Source organism: Hyaena hyaena, unplaced genomic scaffold, assembly GCF_003009895.1.
Source record: "Hyaena hyaena isolate Hyena2069 unplaced genomic scaffold, ASM300989v1 scaffold_280, whole genome shotgun sequence".
Classification (NCBI taxonomy): domain Eukaryota; kingdom Metazoa; phylum Chordata; class Mammalia; order Carnivora; family Hyaenidae; genus Hyaena; species Hyaena hyaena.
Genome location: NW_024080912.1, coordinates 224799 through 246464, shown reverse-complemented (window position 1 = coordinate 246464; position 21666 = coordinate 224799). Strand labels below are relative to the sequence as shown.

Genomic DNA, 21666 nt, shown 5'->3' with positions numbered 1-21666 from the left:
CCATCGGTGGATATTGTCTGTGTCTGGCACATAACAGGCATTTGTTGAATGTGTGAGTGAGTGGAAGCAGTTTTCCCTGAGTATTCGATGATGACCTCCAGAAGATGGAATCATGATAGTGGTTATGGCAGCTATGATACGTGGAGGAGCTTATCGTGTGCTGGGCAGTATGTCGGGTGCCTTACAAACATCATCTCATTTAATCCTTGGGACAACTCAGTGAGCGAGCGTGGTGTTACTATCTCCATTTATGGATGATGAAACCTGGGCACAGAAAATCTAAGTGACCGGTTAGGCAGACATTTAACTAGCGTAAGCGCCATGTAGCAAAAATATATCAATTCACTTCTCCCTCAGATTGTCAGAGTATCATTTCCCTAGATCCTTTACAACCCTGGGAATTAATTCTTTTCAATCCATGCAATCCAGCAGGTAAAAAGGGGCATCAAACGGTTTTTGTGTTAATTTGTATGTTTGACGATTGTTAAGGGAGAACTTTTTTTCCCATTTGTATTTCTTCCCTGATGAATTTCTGGTTTATGTACTTTTGTCTGCTGGTCTACAGGGGGTTTCATTTTTTTCTTATCGATTTGTAAGAGTTCTTTTTTTTAAAGTGTTTATTTATTTATGCAATTTCCACACCCAATGCGGGGCTCGAACTCATGACCCCGAGATTGAGAGTAGAATACTCCTCCAACTGATCCAGCCAGGCATCCCCGATTTGTAAGAGTTCTTCACATTGCGTGACATATATGCTCCATGATTTCTGCAGTTTCTCGTTTGCCTTTTGACTGTGGTAATTTACTTGTGGAGTTAAATCAGTCTTTGTGAATATATGTATATTCATACTTTTTAATTTTAAAATCACATGCTTATTTAAATACTACAGGAATATTTAAAGTAGAAAAGGAAGTCTCTTACAACCTCATTCCCCAGAGATAATCATTGCTAAGAGATGGATAAGTATTTTTCAAGATTTTTTTTTCTATTCATAGGCACACATACATATATACATATACATGTTTAAATACAGAGTTCTATAAATTTCTTTGCTTTCTACTTAAGTAAAATATACCATATATAGATCTACCTTATTTTTTTTATAACTGCGGCATTACAAGTCTGTGTAGGAATATAGCACCGCTTACTGATTATTCCCTCATGGAAAGAACGTTAAGGGCATTCCACTGGCATTAGAAGTGAGGCAATACCTAGCGTGATTTTTCCCCCTCCAAACAGGGGATGATGCTCACTTTTAAGAGAGCCTCTTCATAGTGGGACTTGGACTCCTGCAACAAGAGAGAGGCGTAGTGTTGGGATATCCGATCAAACAGCTCATTCTGGATCTCCCTGTTCGGCTACCAAGAATGAGAATGGAGAAGGAATTGCTGGAGCCTCCTGATGAAATGGTCAAGGGCTGAGATTCTTTAAATACGTACTCCCCTCATGTTTTGGAATCTTATTCTAGAGATGTTTAACCTCCCATTATTAATGAAACAGTACACAGATCTTTATAGAATTTATAAAAAAGATATATACATAGGGGCAGATTGTTGAAGAAAGCGTCCAAACTCTGGGGTCGGAAGTCCCAACTCCGCCCTCGGCCCTGTGCTTGACCAGCCCTGTGTCAGGGACCAGTTCCTGAGGCTCAGGGCACCATGGGAGCATTGTGCAGTGTCTGAGGCACAGTGTGGATGGGCGAGGCACGGGTGGGGAAGGGAAAGGGTGGCAGACGGGGCTGCAGGGGTGCTCCGGAGAATCAGAGAGTCTTGCAGCCCCCGTTAGAGAGGGTAGGGTTTATTCCATCAGAAAAATAATTTAAGCAAGGGAGAGAAGCAGGCTGATTTGCATTTACCTGGTACCTTTCATGAAAAATCCACCAGAAGCTATCCAGCCACATGGCTTTTGGAGATGGAGAAGAGAGAAACTTCTTTAATTCTCTATCTGAACAGAAAGACTTGAAGAAAAAAAAACACAACAAAATTCACATGATTATTGCTGCTGTTTTTGAAAAAACAACTTTTCGTTGTTTCATTGTGGCTGCGGAGCCACAACCAGATTCATAATCCTCTCCATTCAAAAAACCCGTCTTTCCTCCTACATTCCACAGCTTGTTACTGTTATTAATCACACATCTCTCCCCCGCCCTCCCACCTCCCCCCCGCATCTTTGAAGTCAACTTAAAAAAAACAAACAAACCACTTACCTTTTGAGCGAGTGCAAGCTTTTTGCCTTTCCTTCTACACATACTCATTTAACCACTACGATAATCATACAAGACGTGTGTTACTACTCTCTCCATTTTAAAGATGGGCAAACTGAGGACCAAAGAGCTGGAGTCTCTTGCCCAAAGTGATACAACCAGCCAGTGGCAGAGCAGGCACAGAAATCTGTGACTGTAGGCAGCTGCCCTGTGCTGTCCCCTGCTCCAATCAGCAGCGATCACCAAACACATATGATACAGTGGCAAGTCACAGGACCGGAAGATTCTACTAGGTTCGTGGTGAGTACATGCAATTCCAAAATTAGAATTATCAGTGAACTCTGAGGGGCAGGAAATTCAGACTTCGTTGTAATGCAACACGGTAACCTGACTCTGATTCCAGAGCTACTGTCTTAATAATATAATAATATGTACTGTTGGTTGAATGTTCACCATGTGCACTGGGCTGTGCCCTTCACTCCTTATCTCATTTCGTTTGTCACAAGCTAGGTGAAAGCTACTACAGGTATCCCCAGTTTAAAGAAGAGGAAAGTGAGGATCGGAAAGCTTGGGATTCTTGCCTAAGCTCACAAGGACCGGGGACACCACACAGGCTACCTCTTAGCATGATGAAGAGCAAAGAGATCCCACTCCTGCCCCCTGTTGGACATAAAGGGAGAGACTCCTTGGCTCTCCCTTCAGGCCTCTGGAAGCCTCTGGTAAGTGGATAAGTCTCCCTCATCAGCAGGGAGCTCTCTGAGCCCAGCTCTCTGCTTTGTCTTTTTCACTGTTCCTCACGTTTTCCTCAGAGAAAAAGTACATTCGGAGCAGTTCAGAGCCCAGACTTCAGTACCAGACGGCCTGGATTCAAATCCAGCTCTTACGCTAATAAACTGCGTGACCTTGAGCAACATATTGAACCTGTTTGTGCTCAGCTTCCTCATCCAGATGCCAGAGGGAACCGGAAGGGCTCCTTGAGAATCTGCCTTTCGCGGGGCGCCCGGGGGTGGGGGGGCTCAGTCGGTTAAGCGTCCGACTCTGGATTTTGGTTCCGGTCATGAGCTTTCAGTTTGTGGGTTCGAGCCTGGTTGGGATTCTCTCTCTCTGCCCCTCCCCAGCTAACATGCTCTCTCTCTCTCAAAATAAATAAACTTTTTTTTTTTTTAAACCTGCTTCTTTCTCCTTTTTCCGCTTCTACTCTTGCTAGGACCTGCATGTCCCACTTTACACACGCCTCATAATGCAAATAGTGCCTGTCTTCCTTGTAAAGGACAAGGAGCTGATGATTTCTTTAGAAGAGACAGCATCTAGGGGAGGACGGGGTGAGAATGACCGGACAAGCCGTCATATGTGTGTTCCAGCCCACAGGTGCTACACATCTTGATGCCAAGGCCTCCTGGCTCCAAGGAATCACACTGGGGCCTCTGTCTTTGTTCTAACCATTCCTGGCTGTCTGAGAGGACCCCCCCCCACCAGAACACCCTCTTCAGGAAAATCCCCAGACTCTAAACATAGACAACATTCATACCTCTTTCCTTTCTGGGCCTCCCAGACACTCCATCTCCACCTGCCCTCTCTCTATACCGTCAATAACCTCTGTTTTCACCTCCTGCTGGCCTGTGTTTGGCTTCTACCCTGCATGCAGCCGGGGACCCTTGGACCAGCCTGCCGGCATCACGGAGAATAGAGAGGACAGCAATCGACCCTGCCTCTGTGACTGCTGTGATCATTACATGAGTGACGCATACAAAGGGCTTAGAACAGTGCCAGGCACTTAGGAGACAGTCACTAAAGGTGTGTCAGCTCTTCTTTATTTATCCATGCTCTTGCTTCCTTCCAAAAAGTTCATTCCAGCCCCTTCCACAGCTATTTACTGAGCACCTGCTAGGTGCTGGGACAGTGATGGAGAGTCCCTGCCCCAGAGATGTTCACAGGTAAGCAGACATTCATAACATAGTATGATGGGTGCCTTGTGAGAAGGAATCCCAGGGGCACACAGAGGGGCTGTGGAGCCCAGAGGGGCAGCTAACCTGTGCCTGGCGTACTGGGGACAGTCAAAATGACCGGATGGGGGTGCCTGGATGGCTCAGTTGAGCATCTGACTTCAGCTCAGGTCATGATCTCACAGTTCGTGGGTTCGAGCCCCACATCGGGCTCACCGCTATCAGCAAGGAGCCTGCTTCAGATCTTCTCTCTCTCTCTTTCAAAAATAAATCAATGTTTTTAAAAAAAAAAAAGACTGGAGGAAGAAGGGAGAAGATACATCAGAGGGGACTGAGACGGTAAGGCAGACAGCATGCCAAGCGGCCGGTGCGGTGATCCAGACAGGAAGGTGTGGGGCCTGAACTTGGCAGCGGCATCAGGAAGGAGAAGGAGATACACGAAAGACAGCAGTTGAATCTCAGTGACTGCTCAGCTGCAGGGGTGAGGGCCAGGGAGGAGCCTGGCTGCTGCTTGCCTGGGAGGCTGTGGTTTCCAACCAGACAGGAGGAGAAGCAGGTATGATGGGTCTGGGGGCCCTCGGGGCAGGAGGCGGGGAAAGATGGGAGTTGGGAGCGCCGCTCGGGGTTTGCAGGTGGTGTCCCCACCCCTCGGGTCTGTGCAGAGGGAGAAGACGGAGCAGAGGCAGGGGTCTTGAAGAATGGGGGCTTGGAAGGCCAAAGCGTGCTACCTGCATAGACGGAGAAGCTGCCACGGAGACCAAGGAAGGACAGAACTGCCGAGCGCAGGGAGTCGCCCTCTGGGCCAGTTCTACAGCGAGGTCATCTAACGGAACAACAGAAACACACCCTGTGGACTTGGCCTTCTGAGAGCCAAGGGTGAGCAGAAACGGCCACTTTCAGGGATGGGAAGGCGGGCGGGTTGCAGCAGCAGCGAGGGGAGAACGGCAGGGAGAGTGTGAGGGCAGCAAATAGGGGCAGCTCTCGGCATCCCGGGCGAGGCTCTGGCTGGGCTGGGGCCGCCACTGACCGAGGGAGACGAGCCCTTTGTCCTCATGCAGCCCACGGTCTAGCGATGGCCTCCAGATTCTCTGGAGCAGAGGCAATGTCGCTGCCAAGAGGGAAGGGGAGGTGACAGAGGAGAGGGTCCGAGGAGGCAAGGAAGGGTTTGCGAGGGCCCCTGAACAGGCTGCAACAGGGTCCTTTGAAAGGTAAGACACAGCGGGGTGCCTGGGTGGCTCACTGGGTTAAGCCTCTGACTCTTGATTGCAGCTCAGCTCATGATCTCACAGTTTCATAGGATTGAACCCCGTCTGGCTTTGTGTGGACAGTGCCGGGCTTGGTTAGGAATCTCTCTCCCTCTCTGCTCCATCCCTGCTTGTGCTCTCTTGGTCTCTCTCAAAATAGATAAGCTTAAAAAAAAATAAAGGTAATGGGGCACCTGTGTGCTTAATCAGTTCAGCATCCAACTTTGGCTCAGGTCATGATCTCACATGAGTTTGAGCCCCACATCATCAGGCTCTGTGCTGACAGCTCAGAGTCTGGAGCCTGCTTCGGATTCTTTGTGTCCCTCTCTCTCTCTGCCCCTTCCCAGCTCATACTGTCTCTCTCTGACTCTCAAAAATCAGTAAATGTTAAAAAAATGTTTTTTCAATACATGAAAATAAAGGTAAGACACAGGGGAGCCTGGCTGGCTCAGTCAGTGGAGCGTGTGACTCTTGGTCTCAGGGTTGTGAGTTCAAGCCCCGAATTGGGTGTAGAAATTACTTAAATAAATAAAATATTTTAACTTTAATTTTTTAAATTAAAATTGGAAAGGCAAAAGGTTTACGCGATCTGGAGAGAAACCAGAGTATTTTTTTAAATTAAAATTTAATGTTTATTTGTATGGGGCAGTCTGAGGGGGGAGGGGCAGAGAGAGAGGGAGATAGGGGACCTGAACCAGGCTCTGGGCTGATGGCAGAGAGCCCAATATAGGGCTTGAACTCAAACTGTGAGATCATGACTTGAGCTGAAGTCAGATGCTTAACAGACTGAGCCACCCAGGTGCCGCAATAACATCTTTAAAAAAAATAAAATTAAAATGAAGCTAAAGCACAAATTTGCCTTCGGTTTGCTGGGAGCCAAAGGAAAGCTTCAGTTACAAGACTCAAATCATGTCAGGAGATGTGCAGTTTTCCTGGGGATTAAGTACTTAGGAGAACATCCCCCTTGGGAACCTCAAAAATGGGACATTAAGTAACAGCAGTCACTGTCTTTGGGGCTACCCACACAGCAAATGGAACGTGAATACGTGGGGCTGCACCAGTGGGCCTGTGCAGGGCAAGGTGATGGGCTGGAAGGTCACACAGGGACCCACAAAACACAATCTGTTTGTTCTCGTCTTTCTCCTATCTACCTGTCTGTGTGTCTGTCTGTGTGTCTGTCTGTGTGTCTGTCTGTCTGTCTATCTATCTATCTATCTATCTATCATCTATCTTTAAAGTTTTTTTAGGGGTGCCTGGGTGGCTCAGTCGGTTAAGCGTCCGACTTCAGCTCAGGTCATGATCTCACGATTCGTGGGTTCGAGCCCCGCATCGGGCTCTGTGCTGACTGCCAGCTCAGAGCCTGGAGCCTGCTTCAGATTCTGTGTGTGTGTCTCTCTCTCAGACCCTCCCCTGCTCACGCTGTCTCTCTCTCCCCCTAAAAAATAAAATAAACATTAAAAATAATTAAAGTTTTTTTTTTTTTTTATTTTACTATTTAAGTAATCTCTACACCCCATGTGGAATTTGAACTCATGACCCTGAGATCAAGAGTCACATGCTCTTCTGACCGAGCCAGCCTGGTGCCTCTTTCTTGTTTTTGAAGTCCAGGCAAAGGAGGAGGAAAAAACTAGAACCTTTTCACTCAGTGAACATCGGTGAAATCTACTATGGTTTCATCCCCAGATTTTCCTGTGTGTGCTTATATGACATCATATTGTGGAGTTTTATATGCTGATATTTTTCATTTGACACCATAGCATACAGAAATACACTCTTTATAAATAGTCGTTGTAATGGCAAAGTAGTCCATGATACATATGCCCCCAAATGACTGCACTAGTCTTCTATTATTCATCATTAAGCTGTATAACACTGATAATAAAAACTACCAGTTTTTGAGAACTTCTGATCTACTAAGCACTGTTCTAAGTGCTTTTTATACACTTAAATAAGATCCTTAGCTTTTTAAATTTTACAATAATACCCCCATGCCTCCATGTAGAGACTGCTTTTATCCTTATTTTACAGAAGAAACTAGAGCCCAGAGAGCTACTTAGCCACCAAGATATACTACCTTCCTTCTGGTTCCTTGCTATCCCAATTAAGGGGAACATCTTACACTGTCCTGGAGGGAATGTGATGCTGTGAGTGCCTGCCGCCCCTCCACCTCACAGACAGCAGGGGATCAGGTGCCCCAGCCCAGAGCACAACCCTCCCCCCCCCGCCCCCCTCCCCCGCCCCCCACATCCCCATGTGGTCCAAGGCAGCTGTCCACTTGCTGACTGCAGTCCGTGCTGGAGCCGGGCGCTGAACTCTAGCAAATAAATACCACTCTCACCCTGGGCAGTGACTGGCCCAAACAGACCATGGCTCTTAGAAACTCTGAACGCAAGACGCAGAGGAAAGAGATGGACGGAGCTGATGTAGAAACATCGCTGGGGAGAAGGCAGCAGGGAGGAATCATGAAGAGAGGAGGGAGTGAAGGAAGGGGGGTGGGCAGAGGGAGAGAAGAAGAGAGGGAAAGAGGGACAGAGGGACAGAGGGAGGAGGAGGAAAGGGAGAGAGAGATGGGGCAGTACGTGGTTTGAACAGCAGTGGGACACGCAGGTAGAACAGACTAAGAAGCTGCCTTAGTCCCGGGAGGCGATGATGATCACGGTGCCTTGGGGACACCATGAAGGGCAATGAGGCACAGCTATAGGGCACCAGATGCCATTTCCTGGGCTTCCTCCCCTCCCCACACCTCTCTGCACTCATCCCCACCTCCTCAGTGGTCTCACACATATTCTAGGCCTTGGGATACTCCCTCCTGCTTCCCAAGGAACCCAGTGTACCCCAAAACACCGCTCTCCAAGTGGCTGTTCTCCCCAAGGGGCACCAGGGGCCGTGGGAGGAAAATATTCTAACTAATGTCTAAAAAAAGCAAGAAATTAATATACAATATAGCTGTTGACAACAGAACGTGTATCTATAAAGAAACTTACATCCCGAGGCTGCATGCTCAAAATTTTTTACTGATAAGATACAGGATCAAAACAGGCTGGGGGTGCCTGGGTGGCTCAGTCGGTTAAGCGTCTGACTTCAGTTCAGGTCATGATCTCACGGTTTGTGAGTTCGAGCCCTGCGTTGCACTCTGTGCTGACAGCTCAGAGCCTGGAGTCTGTTTCAGATTCTGTATCTCCCTCTCCCTCTGCCCCTCCCCTGCTTGCTCTCTCTCTCTCGCTCTCAAAAATAAATGAACATTAAAAAATGTTTTCAATTAAAAATTAAATTTATAAAAAAACAGTCTGGAAATGAGTGCTCAGGGAGGAAGAATCTAGGCTTTGGAGGGAACGCGCACCTGGGTTCTAATCTCGTCTCAGTCACTTGCAAACTGTCTGGCCATGGGTGACTTACTTAGTGACCCTGACTCAGTTTCTCGGGGTGTGAAACAGCTGTGTCCGCCTGCCACATGGGCTGCTGCAAAGCTGGGGTACCAGTCGTCTGAGGCCCCTGCTGTGGGCCCAGCCGCACCCCAGCACTCGTTTCCAGACTGTTCCTTACCTTGCCACTGAGGCGGTTTCTCTCAGCCCGGACCACATTGCCCACCACGTCACAGAAGTTCACCCCATTTGGAAGCCTGTTCGGCACAGCGCTGTTAAATTTCTGTGGGTGCTGGTACAGCTCCGCCAGCAGATTTTTATCTGCTGTTTTCTGAAACAAAAAGCAGAGTATGAAAATGAGGTCTGTCATTTGACGGTTTAAAAGTAAAAACTAGGGGGGGCACCTGGGTGGCTCAGTTGGTTAAGCATCAGACTTTGGCTCCGGTCATGATCTCGCGGTTCGTGGGTTCGAGCCCTGCGTCGGGCTCTGTGCTGACAGCTAGCTCAGAGCCTGGAGCCTGCTTCGGATTCTGTGTCTCCCTCTCTCTCTGACACTCCCTTGCTCATGCTGTCTCTCTCTCTCTCTCAGAAAAAAATAAACATTAAGAAAAAACCTAGGATGCCTTCCCATTTTTATCATGAAGACACTGTAACAATCTTAGAGAAAATGGACAAAATGGGGGCACATTCATGACCCAGAACCTCTTACCAAACTGTTTACATTATTTCTATCTTCCCTTTCAGGCTCTGAGCACATGTACACAAATATGCAGATGTAACTTCACTCATGTTACAACACATAAATACACACACACACACATACACACATAAACACACACACATGCAGTACATCTTGCTTTCTTCACCTTAGATTTTCCACATTACTTCATTGTCTCCAACTTTATCATTTCAGATAATAAATAGATGCTGTTAGGAAGATGGTCTATTATTTAACTACTCACTCATTACCTCCAATTAATATTACTGTCATTAATAATTTGGAGCATAGAGTGTCCCCCTTGGGTTTATTTATTTATTATGAATTTCTGGAAGAGGTAATATAATAACTCTTTAAAAAACCGTGAAAATACAGAAAAGTGGAAAGAGAAAACCAATTATCATCACCCAAGGTGCCTGCTGGAAACATTTTGAGGGACTGAATTTCTTTCTTTCTTTTAAAAAAATTTTTTTTTAATTTTTTTTTCCTTTTTTTTTTTTTTTTAATGTTTTATTTATTTCTAGGAGAGATAGAGAGAGACAGCGTGAGCAGGGGAGGGTCAGAGAGAGAGGGAGTCACAGACTGAAACAGGCTCCAGGCTCTGAGCTGGCAGTCAGTACAGAGCCCGACGCGGGGCTCGAACCCACGAACCGCGAGATCATGACCTAAGTGAAAGTCGGACGCTTAACCGACTAAGCCACCCAGGCGCCCCTCTAAGCTAATTCTTGAATTAAAGGAGAAATAAAAATGAAATAAAAGACCTTTGAAATGAACGCCAGTGAAAATGCTGTGTGTCAAAATCTTCAGGGCATTGCAAATTTATAACCCAGAGAAAGCTTTATGGTTTTAAAATTNGAGAGAGGGAGTCACAGACTGAAACAGGCTCCAGGCTCTGAGCTGGCAGTCAGCACAGAGCCTGACGCGGGGCTCGAACCCACGAACCGCGAGATCATGACCCCAGCGAAAGTCGGACGCTTAACCAACTACGCCACCCGGGCGCCCCTAAAAAATTTTTTAAAAGGTTTTATTTATTTCTGAGAGAGACAGAGACAGAGACAGAGAGACAGAGTGAGCAGGGGAGGGTCAGAGAGAGAGAGAGATACAGAATCTGAAACAGGCTCCACGCTCTGAGCTAGCTGTCAACACAGAACCTGACGCGGGGCTTGAACCCACGAACCATGAGATCATGACCTGAGCCGAAGTTGGACACTTAACCGACTGAGTCACCCAGGCGCCCCTCTTTCTTTTTTTTAATTGTCTTTATTATTTATTTATTTTGAGACAGAGACAGCGAACTACTTTAAGGTCCTCTAAAAAGGGCACTGGGCGGATTCCTGCACAACCGCCATTCCGGTGCCAGGTGTCCCCTCCCAGGGACTAGAATCTATTCCATGCCCAGCAGAAACCCGACAGAAAGAAACCCGGTAATAGATCCCTTACCCTTTTATTAACGAAAGATTTGACATTCCTAGATTCCAAGCCTTTGCAAATATCCTGTGAGTTTCTTCGACTCTTGTCTGCAGAAGAATGGAAGGAGAGAAACGGGGTGTGAGCAACCACGAGGTGTGTCCATCGCCACCCAGTAATTATAGCTGCGATTGTTCACTCAGCCTGAGCTGCCAGAAGACAGTCACACTCATAGTCTCACTGGCTCCCCACCCTGAGTTGCTGGCTGGGACCTGGATCCAGGACCCACTGCAGACAAGCTGTCCCCTTGCCTTGAGCCTGTTCCCTCATCTGTAACCTACAGTCAGTGGCACCTACCCCACGGTAGGGGGCACTACGAAGATTTAACAGGCGAATCTGCATGAAAGCAGTGGTGCAGTGTGCCACGTAGCGGGCCGTCTCTAAGTGCGCTGTCCTTCCCTCCTAACTTGCCAGATGCCGGCAAGTCAGATGTTAGGCTCCTTTGGAAGAGGGCAAAACTATCCTCAGCTGAAACGCTGGATTCCTGCTTAACTGCATTTGAGATACTAACGAAAGCCAAACCCCAAACCCCACAGAAACACCGTCAAAGCTATGAGAAAGGATTTTTGCCTCTGTCTCCCAGGCCGCTGCGACTTTTCTCTCTCAAAGCCTTCTTCTCCAACTCAAATCTCTCAATTGCCTTCAAAAACCAAAAAGAAATGGGGCATTAGGGATTCGTGCAGATCTCAGTGCGGGATGAGGGTTGGAGATCAGGTCATTTCTCGAGTTGGTGCCCAAAAGGCCTGGAGCAAAGTTTGTGGCAGTGCCTCCGTGTCCTTCCCATAGGTGCCAGGGCCTCAGTGGCCACCGTTGTCACTGACCTCATTCCCACCCCACCCTCGCCCCCACCAAGTGTCACCACCGATTCATCACCCACCTCTCCTCCCACACTGCCCCTCCTCCTGGCTATGCCTCCTCTGAAGGGGTACAGGATATGGAATGGGGTTCCAAGCAAGCTCCATGGGCTGAAAGCTATTGTTTAAATTCTCTGGGGGGGGTGGTCAATGATACCTACCTTCTAGAATCCTTGTAAGGATCAGATATACAGTATTGAGTGCATCTTAAAACCACTAGTGAGAGGCTACTATCAGATAGGAGCTGCTCAATAAAGGGTAATTATTATTATTATTATTATTATTAATCCCCATACCCTTGACTTCTCAAGATATTTCTCTTGGTCTCTGACTCCTCTTCCCCCATCCCCACATCCCCTCCTGAAGAAACAAAAGGAAAGAAAAATGAATGTCAGTGACCCAAGTCGTATGGATCATCAGCCATGAGCCCGGCACTGCTCTTGGACGACAAAGTCAACGAAGGATTAGGCGTCTGTTCTTGCCCTTAGGAATCTGCAATCTGTTCGGACAGTTATCAGCACACATGGGCCAATGAAGTCCTAAATGGCTACATTTGGTGTTGAAGCAGCTGAGAGTAGTGTAAGCTGGGGGAGTCACGGAGGGGCGCGTGTGAACGCTGGGGGAAACGATGAGGCATCTGTCGTGCTTGATAAACTGTGAGACACCCCCTCCAGTCTTCTACCACCTTCGACAGCATGTGCCCAGGTGTACGTAGATGGAGAAAGGGCTCACACGGGTAGGTTTACATATCAACACTGTCGCTCCAAAAACATGGGCCAAGATAAGGCAAGATGAGTGAATGTGAGGGGTACGAGCCAGTGCAGCAAAACAGCGGTGTCTCTGATCCTTACCAGATGCCACTCTAGCCAGCACTGTGATGGCCTTGGATGGATGGATGAGATTTGGACACAGAGAGAGCAGAATGGATAGGCGAGAGCAGAACAGATAGGCGAACATTGGGAGAAAAGCAAGTGTTAGGGGTCAGCGATGAGACCAGCACTGGGCTGTGTGCATCTGAGATGACCACGGTACCTGCACATGGGGCTGTCCCCCGACTTGGGGAGTTTTACAGATATTCCAACTCATTAGAGAAGCTCGTTCCTTGCATCTGCCATGGCTCATGAGTTGCTTATTTACTGTGGCCCCTGAGTAGTTCTCTACTTAAAACCAGTAAATAATTCACTAGGTACAAAATCAAGTAGTAGAGGAAAAAGTCTCCCTCCTGCCTCCCTCCGCCCAATACCCTTAATTTCTTGCGTAGCCTCTCGGAGGCATCCTGTTCGGATGCAAACACGCAGAACACACAGTCCCGAACGATGCTCTTTTCACTTTTAGGTTTGTGTTTTTTAATGTTCATTTATTTATTTACTTATTTTTTGAGAGGGAGAGAGACAGAGACAGAGACAGAGACAGAGCATGAGTGGGGGCAGGGCAGAGAGAGAGGGAGACACAGAATCCAAAGCAGGCTCCAGGCTCTGAGCTGTCAGCTCGACACGGGGCTCAAACTCACAAACTGCAAGATCATGACCTGAGCTGAAGTCAGGCCCTTAACTGACTGAGCCACCCAGGCGTCCCTCACTTTTAGTTTAAAAAAAAACAAAAAACCTCCCCGGAGAGTCTGATGATCACTCAGGTTTAGGTGTCACTCTGCTCCAGGTAGCTGGGAATATGAGGCTGAAACACAGGAGAGAAGCTAGGGTTTGCAACCATCTCATTCATTCCACAAATATTTCCTGAGCACCTGCTCAAGGCCAGTGCTGTGCCCATATCGGGGATGTAGCAGAGTGGCGAACCCTGTCCCTGCCCTCTGAGGGATCAGAGATTTTGGGGAGAAGCCAGTGATTTTGAGGTGACCAGTGTTGCAGCAGGGAGGTACAGGATGCCAGAAACATGCCCAGAAGGGGCACCTCCACTAGTCTTGGCATACGGGATGCAGAAAAGTCCTTTCCAGAGTGAGGCCATTCAGGCAGAGAGTGGAAGGAACGTGTGTGCCGCTAGGTGAATGGTGAAGCTGTGGTGTGAGCGGAGCTTTGAGGGAAAGGGGGGCTGGAAAGAAGAGCCAAGCAAGGGGCGCGCCAGTGGCTCAGTAGGTTTAATGTCTGGCTCTTTATTTCGGCTAAAGTCATGATCTCACGCTTCGTGAGTTCGAGCCCTGCATCAGGCTCTGCACTCAATGCAAAGCCAGCTTGGGATTCTCTCTCTTTCTCTCTGCCCCTCTCCCATGCTCTCTCGCTGATTCTCTCTCTCTCTCAAGAAGTAAATAAACTTAAAAAAAGATGAAGAAGGGCTAAGCAAGGTTCATGGCCAGAGGGGAAAGAAGCCCACACTTGGGGCATGGAAGAAGGAACAGAGATAGGACGTGGTGATGCAGGATGTGGGGAGGAGGCTCTGGGCCGCATTGGCTCATTAGCAAACACCGATGAAGCACCTCTTATGCACCAGGCCCTGCGCTAGGTGCCAGCCAGCAGGGCAGCGTGGAGGCTGGAGAGGCCGGCCTGGCTGTGGTCCTGACAAGGGGGACGTGGCCACACAGTCAAGGCTGGGTGGGCATAGGGTGGGGCAAACCGCAGCCAACAGAGGGTGGGCAGGGTAGCCTAGGGGTGGGCCCTGGCGGCCGAAGGCAGTCGGCATCTGACATATCTGACCCGCCGCTTGGGCAGAAGATGGGAAGCACATCAAGGGGGCCCTTCCTCCAGGTCACTGGGGGCCCAGGCTTGCTCCCGCCAGCCGCTTCCTGGTTCTGACTGGCCATGAAAAGCACCTGGGACGCATGCCAATGCTAGGCAGTCTTTTTCTTTCTTTCTTTTTTTTTTTTAATGTTCACTTATTTTGAGACTGAGAGAGTGAGAAAGCGAGAGCGAGAAACAGAGAGAATGAGCGGGAGAAGGGCAGAGAGAGGGGGAGACATAGAATCCCAAGCAGGTTCTGCACTGTGAACACAGAGCCGGACGTGGGCCTTTATGCCATAAATTGTGAGATCATGACCTGAGCCAAAATCAAGACTCAGATGGCGTAACTGACTGAGCTATCAAAGTGCCCCAATGCTGGGCAGTCTTGAAAAGCCACCAGATCCTGTGTCTGGGAGCAAAACACACTTCCTCTTGGTTTTAAAATTATCATGCAAAAATCACAGAGCTGACATGCAAATACATTCCTTTTGGAAACAACGGTACAGAAGTATATAGAGTGAAAAACGTTGACCCACCGTCCGTCCCACCCCCTTTCCAGAAACGACCGCACTGACTGGTGTGTATCCTTCCAGACTTTTCTCCTATATGTTTATACATATAGAATGTCCTTCCTGGGAGCCACTCTTCTCGGGCCTGATTTAAGGGTCTTCATGAATTTTAACTCCTCTAATTCTTGCAACAACCCTATGAGGTAGCTACATTATTCTTGTTATCGTCTTTTTCCAGAAGACAGAGATTCATAAAGGTCAAATACTTTACCTAATTTCACAATATGAGAAAATGTGGGGCAGGAATTCAAACCCGAACCATCTTATTCCGGGACCTATGTTTCTAGTGCTTTACCTCTCCTGCCTACACAGCCACACACATAGAGACAAGGTTTCGTAACTTACATGGAATCACTCCAAGTTGTGTGTGTGTGTGTGTGTGTGTGTGTGTATGTGTTGCCTTTATTCACAATTTAATTCTTTTTTTTTTAATGTTTTTTATTTATTTCTAGGAGAGAGAGAGAGAGAGAGAGAGACAGCATGAGCAGGGGAGGGTCAGAGAGAGAGGGAGATACAGAATCTGAAGCAGGCTCCAGGCCCTGAGCTGTCAGCATGGAGCCCGACGCGGGGCTCGAACCCACGAACCACGAGATCATGACCTGAGCCGAAGTCGGACGCTTAACCGACTGAGCCACCCAGGCACATCTCACAATTTAATTCTAAGCCCTACTCAACAGTGGGCTAGGCAGGGGCAATTGAAACTCACGGTCTTGTTGCTGTATGAGTAAAAAATGGCTGAGCCTCTGGGAAAGGCAATTCGACTGTATTTACCAAAATTGGAAATATCACGTTTAGGACTCTAGCCTGCAGAAATACATGCAAAGGAGCCCCAAGATGCAAAGACAGAAATATTCACATGTTCACTGCCATGAAAACACCACTGAAATATTTGTCGGTAGGGAATAGTTAAATTAATTATGCCGCATCCAACATATAGGATATTATGCAGTCATGAAAATGCCAGGACAGGTCAACAGTGACTTTGAAGAATCTGCGGGAGTTATTTATGCTAAAAATAAATAAATGTATGAATAAATAAGAAAAAAAGGAGGTTACAAAAATAATATTTATGGTATGAGCCTACTCACATTAAAAATAGGAAACAATAACTCTAAATATGTGTGTTCTATATTTCTAAATGTATAGAAAAAGTTCTGGGGCACCTGGCTGGCTCATTTGTTGGAGCATGTGACTTTTGATCTCAGGGTTGTGAGTTCAAGCCCCATGTAGAAATTACTTAAAAAATCAAATATTTAAAAAAAATCTAGAAGGATATAAAACCAACAGTTAGCAATGGTTACTTCTCAGGAGGAAATAAAGGGCGGGAGTGAAACAACTTTCACAGTTTACTTCTATACTTATAGATGGCTTGGATATTTTAGAATAAGGATGCATTGCTTTGGCATTTACGTTTTATTTTATTTTAATGTTTATTTATTTATTTTGGGGGTGGGGAGCAGAGAGATGGAGAGAGAATCCCAAGCAGGCTCTGTATTGTCAGTGCAAAGTCCAATGCAGGGCTCCATCTCACAACTGACTGTGAGATCATAGCCTGAACTGAAATCGGGAGGCAGATGCTTAACCCATTGAGCCACCCAGGCACCCTTACATTTTAAAACATAAGTCAGAAAGACTGACTCAAGAGATGAACTGACCCCCAAAGGTCAGTACCAGAAAAGTTGGGGTAAGGGTGAGGCTAAAACCTGCGGACGCAGTCAGCAGGTCAAGGCCCTGGGGACAGAGGAACTTGGTGGAAAGCAAGATGCCTGGCGTGATGGGGTTAAGAGATTTAGTTGGAGTGAAGTGGCAGAAAATATTTGCAAAATATACAGCTGGTAAAGGACTGTTATCCAAAATACATCAAGAATTCTTAAAACCCAGCAATAAGAGAACAAACAGCTCAATCAAAAAATGGGGTAAAGACTTCAACAGATACCCCACTTAAGGAGAGAGACAGATGGCGAGTAGGCATATGGAAAGATGTTCAATGTCAATAGAGAATCACAACTTCAAACCACAAGGAGATACCGCAATGTCCTGATTAGAAATGGCCCAAACCCGGAACAGAGATACCACCACATGCTGGTGAGGCTGTGGAGCGCCAGGAGCTCTCATTCACGGCTGCTGCAAATGCAAAAAGGTGCAGCCACTTTGGGAGACCGTTTGGCAGTTTCTTACAAAATGAAACATACTCTTACCAGATGGTCCAGGAATCACGCTCCTCACTATTTTCCCAAATGAACTGAAAATACATGTCCACGCAAAACCCTGGACATAGATGGTCACAGCAGCCTTATCTAGAATTGCCAAAACTTGGAAGCCACCGAGGGGTCTTCCCGTAGTTGAACAGATAAATGAACTGTGGCGCATCCAGACAAAGGAATATTATTCAGCCCTGAAAAGAAACGAACTATCGAGCCATGAAAAGACATGGAGGAACCTTAAATGCCTATGACTAAGTGAAAGAAACCAATCTGAAAAGGCTGCATACTGTATGGTTCTAACTCTGCCATTCTGGAAAAGGCAAAATTACAGAGACAGCAGAAAAGTTCAGGGCTTGCCAGGAGACGGGGGGCGCAGAGAGTAGGAGCAACACAGAGGATTTTCAGGGCGGTGAGACTATTCTGTAGGATACTACAAAGGTGGATACAGGTCATTACACATTTGTCCAAACTCATAGAACGTACAGCACAGAGAACGCTGATGTGAACATCGAACTTGGGGTGATAATGATGCGTCAGTGAGGGTTCATCACTTGTAGCAAATGTACCACTATGGCGACGGGCAGCTTGCCCATGCATGGGGACAGGGAAACGGGGGAACTCTGTACGTTCAGCTCGGTTTTGCTGTGAACCTAAAACTGCTCCCCAAAAGAAAGTTTGCTAAGTAATAAAACATATCTCTGAGACCTCTATTGCGCAAATGTGCTTTCAAATAAAGGGGAGGGGCTCCCAGGGCCCCTCCTGCCCCGAAGCCTTAAGTCAGCACCCGTAACTCACCAGGTCGTTGGCCAACGGCTTGGGACTCAGATCTACCTCCCCAATCATTTCGTTCACCTGGTGGATGGAGCCAATAAGACAGGCTGGGAGGGGAGTCTGCTAAGGAAATTTTCTGGGTGCTGATCACGCAAGGAACAGGACGGGGCTAGGCTGGCAAGGACAGCGGCTCACTCCCTTTCAGTCTCTCCACTCAACTACTTTCTTTGCAAACATTCACACTTCTTTTTTATCATTTTAAATGAGTGGCTTTATAAATCCTAAATGAAAACTAACCATATCCTAGACACTTGGAAAAACATAAAAAAGAAGCATCCAATCTGCTAACACCCTAACAACTTCTGTTAGGATTCGGGGAGATAGCCTTCCAGTGTTTTCTACACACATACCTTTTGACATAATTGTAATCTCAGGGAAGGCCTATTTTAGGACTCTGACTTCTCTTCCACTCATTATCATGATCATTTTCTGTAGAGCCAAAGAATCTTCATAATATTTTAAATGCCATTGTGCTTGCTTCGGCAGCACATATACTAAATGCCATTATATGCATCCATTTAGAGAATGTACCATAATGCACTCAACTGTTCCGTGGCTGTTGACTACTTAAGTTGCTCACCATTTTTTGTGATTATAAATAATGCTGTGACGCACACAGAGAGCTGTTTCTATATTCTGGATTATTCGTTTAAGAGAGATTTTCCGGGGAGGCATGGCTAGGGCAGACGGTATCTCAGCCATGTTTATCCCTGTTGAAATCTCTGCTCCGTTCAATGGCCTCTCTTGTTGCCCTCTCTAGGTCTGCATTTCTTTCCATCTTAGCGTCAATCGGTCTAGGATATATCCTTTGCAAAAGCTCTGTAATCCTAACACTCCTCCGTGCCTTCATGAAAAGCAGGGTTCGCTCTTACTTCCATTACCCTCAAGGGTTCTTCTAAACTGGAGAATACTTGACCAATGAAGACGCCAAGGAGGGACATGACAAATCATAGGAAGTGAAATGGGTTAGTTAGGTTGAGAGGAGTGTGGGATTAAGGAGGAAGAGGGGACATTAGAAAAAGGGCCAGGAAAGTGAGTCCCTGAAGCAGCCCCTGATGGGATCGCTTGTGCTCAACCCGAGGGTTTCGAGAGGTGTAGAAGGCGAGGGGATGCAGAGGGACATGTGCAGTTTGGCTGGCAGCAGCGGGATTTAAAGATCAACAGCTCCTTATGAGATGTGACGACCTGGTGGTATTTATAACCTGAGAGGGTTATTTGCCAGATGAGCTTTAAGGTCCTCCAGAGATGGGATTGTGTGGGTCCTTGGCATAGAGTGCAGAGTCATAAGTGAGATGAGGATCAACGAAGGAAGGGCTAGAGACTAGAAGAGTCCGGGTGATGCCAGAGATGGCAAACTCTCAGGTAAGAGGAGCCCTGGTAGAAGGCCTGGCTGGTGAGAAGAAGTGAGGTCAACTGGAGTGAGAACAACAAAGTTGGGTCTTTTTTTCTTTATGTTTCTTTATTTTTGAGAGAGAGGGACAGAATGAGAGCAGGGGAGGGTCAGAGAGGGAGACACAGAATCCGAAGCAGGCTCCAGGCTCTGAGCTGTCAGTGCAGAGCCCAACGCGGGGCTCGAACTCATGAACCGTGAGATTGTGACCTGGGCCAAAGTTGGACACTTAACCAAATGAGCCACCCAGGCATCCCAACAAAGTTGGGTCTCAAGCTTGCCTATCTGAGAAGCAGAGGGCTTCACCGTGACTTCTTACTTGCTCCCTATAACTATAATTCTTTGGAAGACAGAGGAGAAATAACAAGACACTGAAAAAAAATGAACTTGTTTTTCTCTTCTTTCCCATTTTTTCAACAAATATTTCCAGTCCTTCTTCCTTTGGGGCTCTTTCCGATAATCCTAGTAAAACAAATTCAAACTAAACAATCCTTCGCAATCTCAAATTCTTTTAGAGGAGAGGTAGGGCTTAACTCATTGAAAAAAAAATTAATGAGCAAATAAGGAAAGGAGCTAATAACATGGGTCACAGACACAAGCCCTGGTTACAAGTCCACGGCAGGTGTCTTTGGCCTGGACTCTAGAGAGCACCATAAAAGGATACAGGGTGGATTGTCCTTCAGACTCTTCCACACGGTATTTTTCATCGCATTCCGTGCAACGAGGGAGACAGTCAGGTGCTCATCCACTGGTATCATTGGCAAGGCCGTGACATTGATGATATCCATGTTCCTGAAATCAGCCACAGTCCAGTTTCTTGCAAACAGTACGTTTCCACTTAAGAATCTCTCATTGCCCACTCCAATCTTGTTTTCTGTGCAGCCAGCCTCCTGGAAGTCACAAATAGCATAGAACCGCTAAGAAAGCATGACCATGCCCGTCTGTTACTCAGGGCTGATGGCAAGGTCCATGCTGCGTGCGACATGGGGAATAAAGGCCTTTGTCTGACAAGCCCTTCCAGACAGAGGGTGTCAGACACACAAACTTTTTCTCGTCTGCTGATGCTCCCCCTGTCTGCCAAGAAAGCCATTCTAGTTTTTACATTAAGGAGACTGGGGTGCTGGAAAGTCCAGGGCTCCAGACCACCTGGCAAACCAGTTTCCAGATTAGAAAGGAAATCACCTTCCTGTCTCTCTGACACTCATCTGCAAAGTCAGAGATTTGGATTCGATTCCTAAAACCCTTTCTAGCTCTCAGCTGCTGTGACTCTCTGATCCTGGGTCCTCCTCAGCACAGGGCTCCTGATCTACCTGCGGTTTCCCGCTCCCTCCCAGTTATACTGGCCCCATCACCACCTCTTCCTCTTGGTTTTGGAATGATCCAGCTGGACTGCTCCCCTCGGTCCTTGCTTATGAACCAGGAGACCCTACCATTTATGGGTCTTCTATGTCCAGAGCCTGGTGGCATAAGCCTGCTTCTAAGGAAGTAAAAGACTCAAATCAGCCCTTAAGAAGCTCATATGTAATGGAAGGAGACAGAAAAGGTAGTTTAGTGGGAAAATTAACCAAGGGCCCTTTCATCACATTCTCTCTTCCTCTCCTTCAGGTCATGCCTTCTGCTCTGCCCTCTGCTCCCCCATATCCTATATGCCTCCCCCGCTGAACTTGCTCCTGGTCCCTGCTGTGCTGTGCTCCTGGGGCCTCCATGCCTTTACACATGCAATTCTGTCTAGTCGATGCTCATCCCAGGTGATAGATCTTTTAGAAAACCTTCTTGGGGCACCTGGGTGGCTTAGTCGGTTGAGCATCCGAGTTCGGCTCAGGTCATGATCTGGCACTTCGTGGGTTCGAGCCCCGCGTTGGGCTCTGTGCTGACAGCTAGCTTAGAGCCTGGAGCCCTTCTTCGAATTCTCTATCTCCCTCTCTCTCTGACCCTCCCCTGCTCTCACTGTCTCTCTCTCAAAAATAAATTTAAAAATAACACTAAAAAAAAAAAGGAAGAAAACCTTCTTGAATTACTTCAGGCCATTAGTGACCGCCCCTCCTCTGGGAAGTTCAGGATTCTGCCTTCGTCTCTCCATTACAGCACTTACAATTCTGAACTGGAATGATTTCCTTCCACACCGATTTCCATTAGGCAAGTTACTCACTCCCTAGGGATTAGGGACACTCACTATTTGATTCCATTTTAGACTCCTTCACCATGCTTCTTT

General features: G+C 47.2%; 1 protein-coding gene across 1 annotated transcript in view; it reads right to left on the bottom strand.

Annotated features, from left to right (window-relative positions):
- The window catches only part of FAM227A (family with sequence similarity 227 member A), a 62118-nt gene extending 44042 nt beyond the window's left edge, over positions 1 to 18076 (bottom strand). Inside the window, exons 1-6 of the mRNA XM_039246092.1 lie at positions 18029 to 18076; positions 11219 to 11273; positions 10911 to 10987; positions 8934 to 9083; positions 1856 to 1957; positions 1254 to 1358 (exon numbers count right to left, since the gene is read on the bottom strand). Coding sequence (XP_039102023.1) covers positions 1254 to 1358; positions 1856 to 1957; positions 8934 to 9083; positions 10911 to 10987; positions 11219 to 11273; positions 18029 to 18076 — 537 coding nt within the window. The remainder of the gene's footprint in view (positions 1 to 1253; positions 1359 to 1855; positions 1958 to 8933; positions 9084 to 10910; positions 10988 to 11218; positions 11274 to 18028) is intronic.
- Positions 18077 to 21666: the final 3590 nt, after the last annotated feature.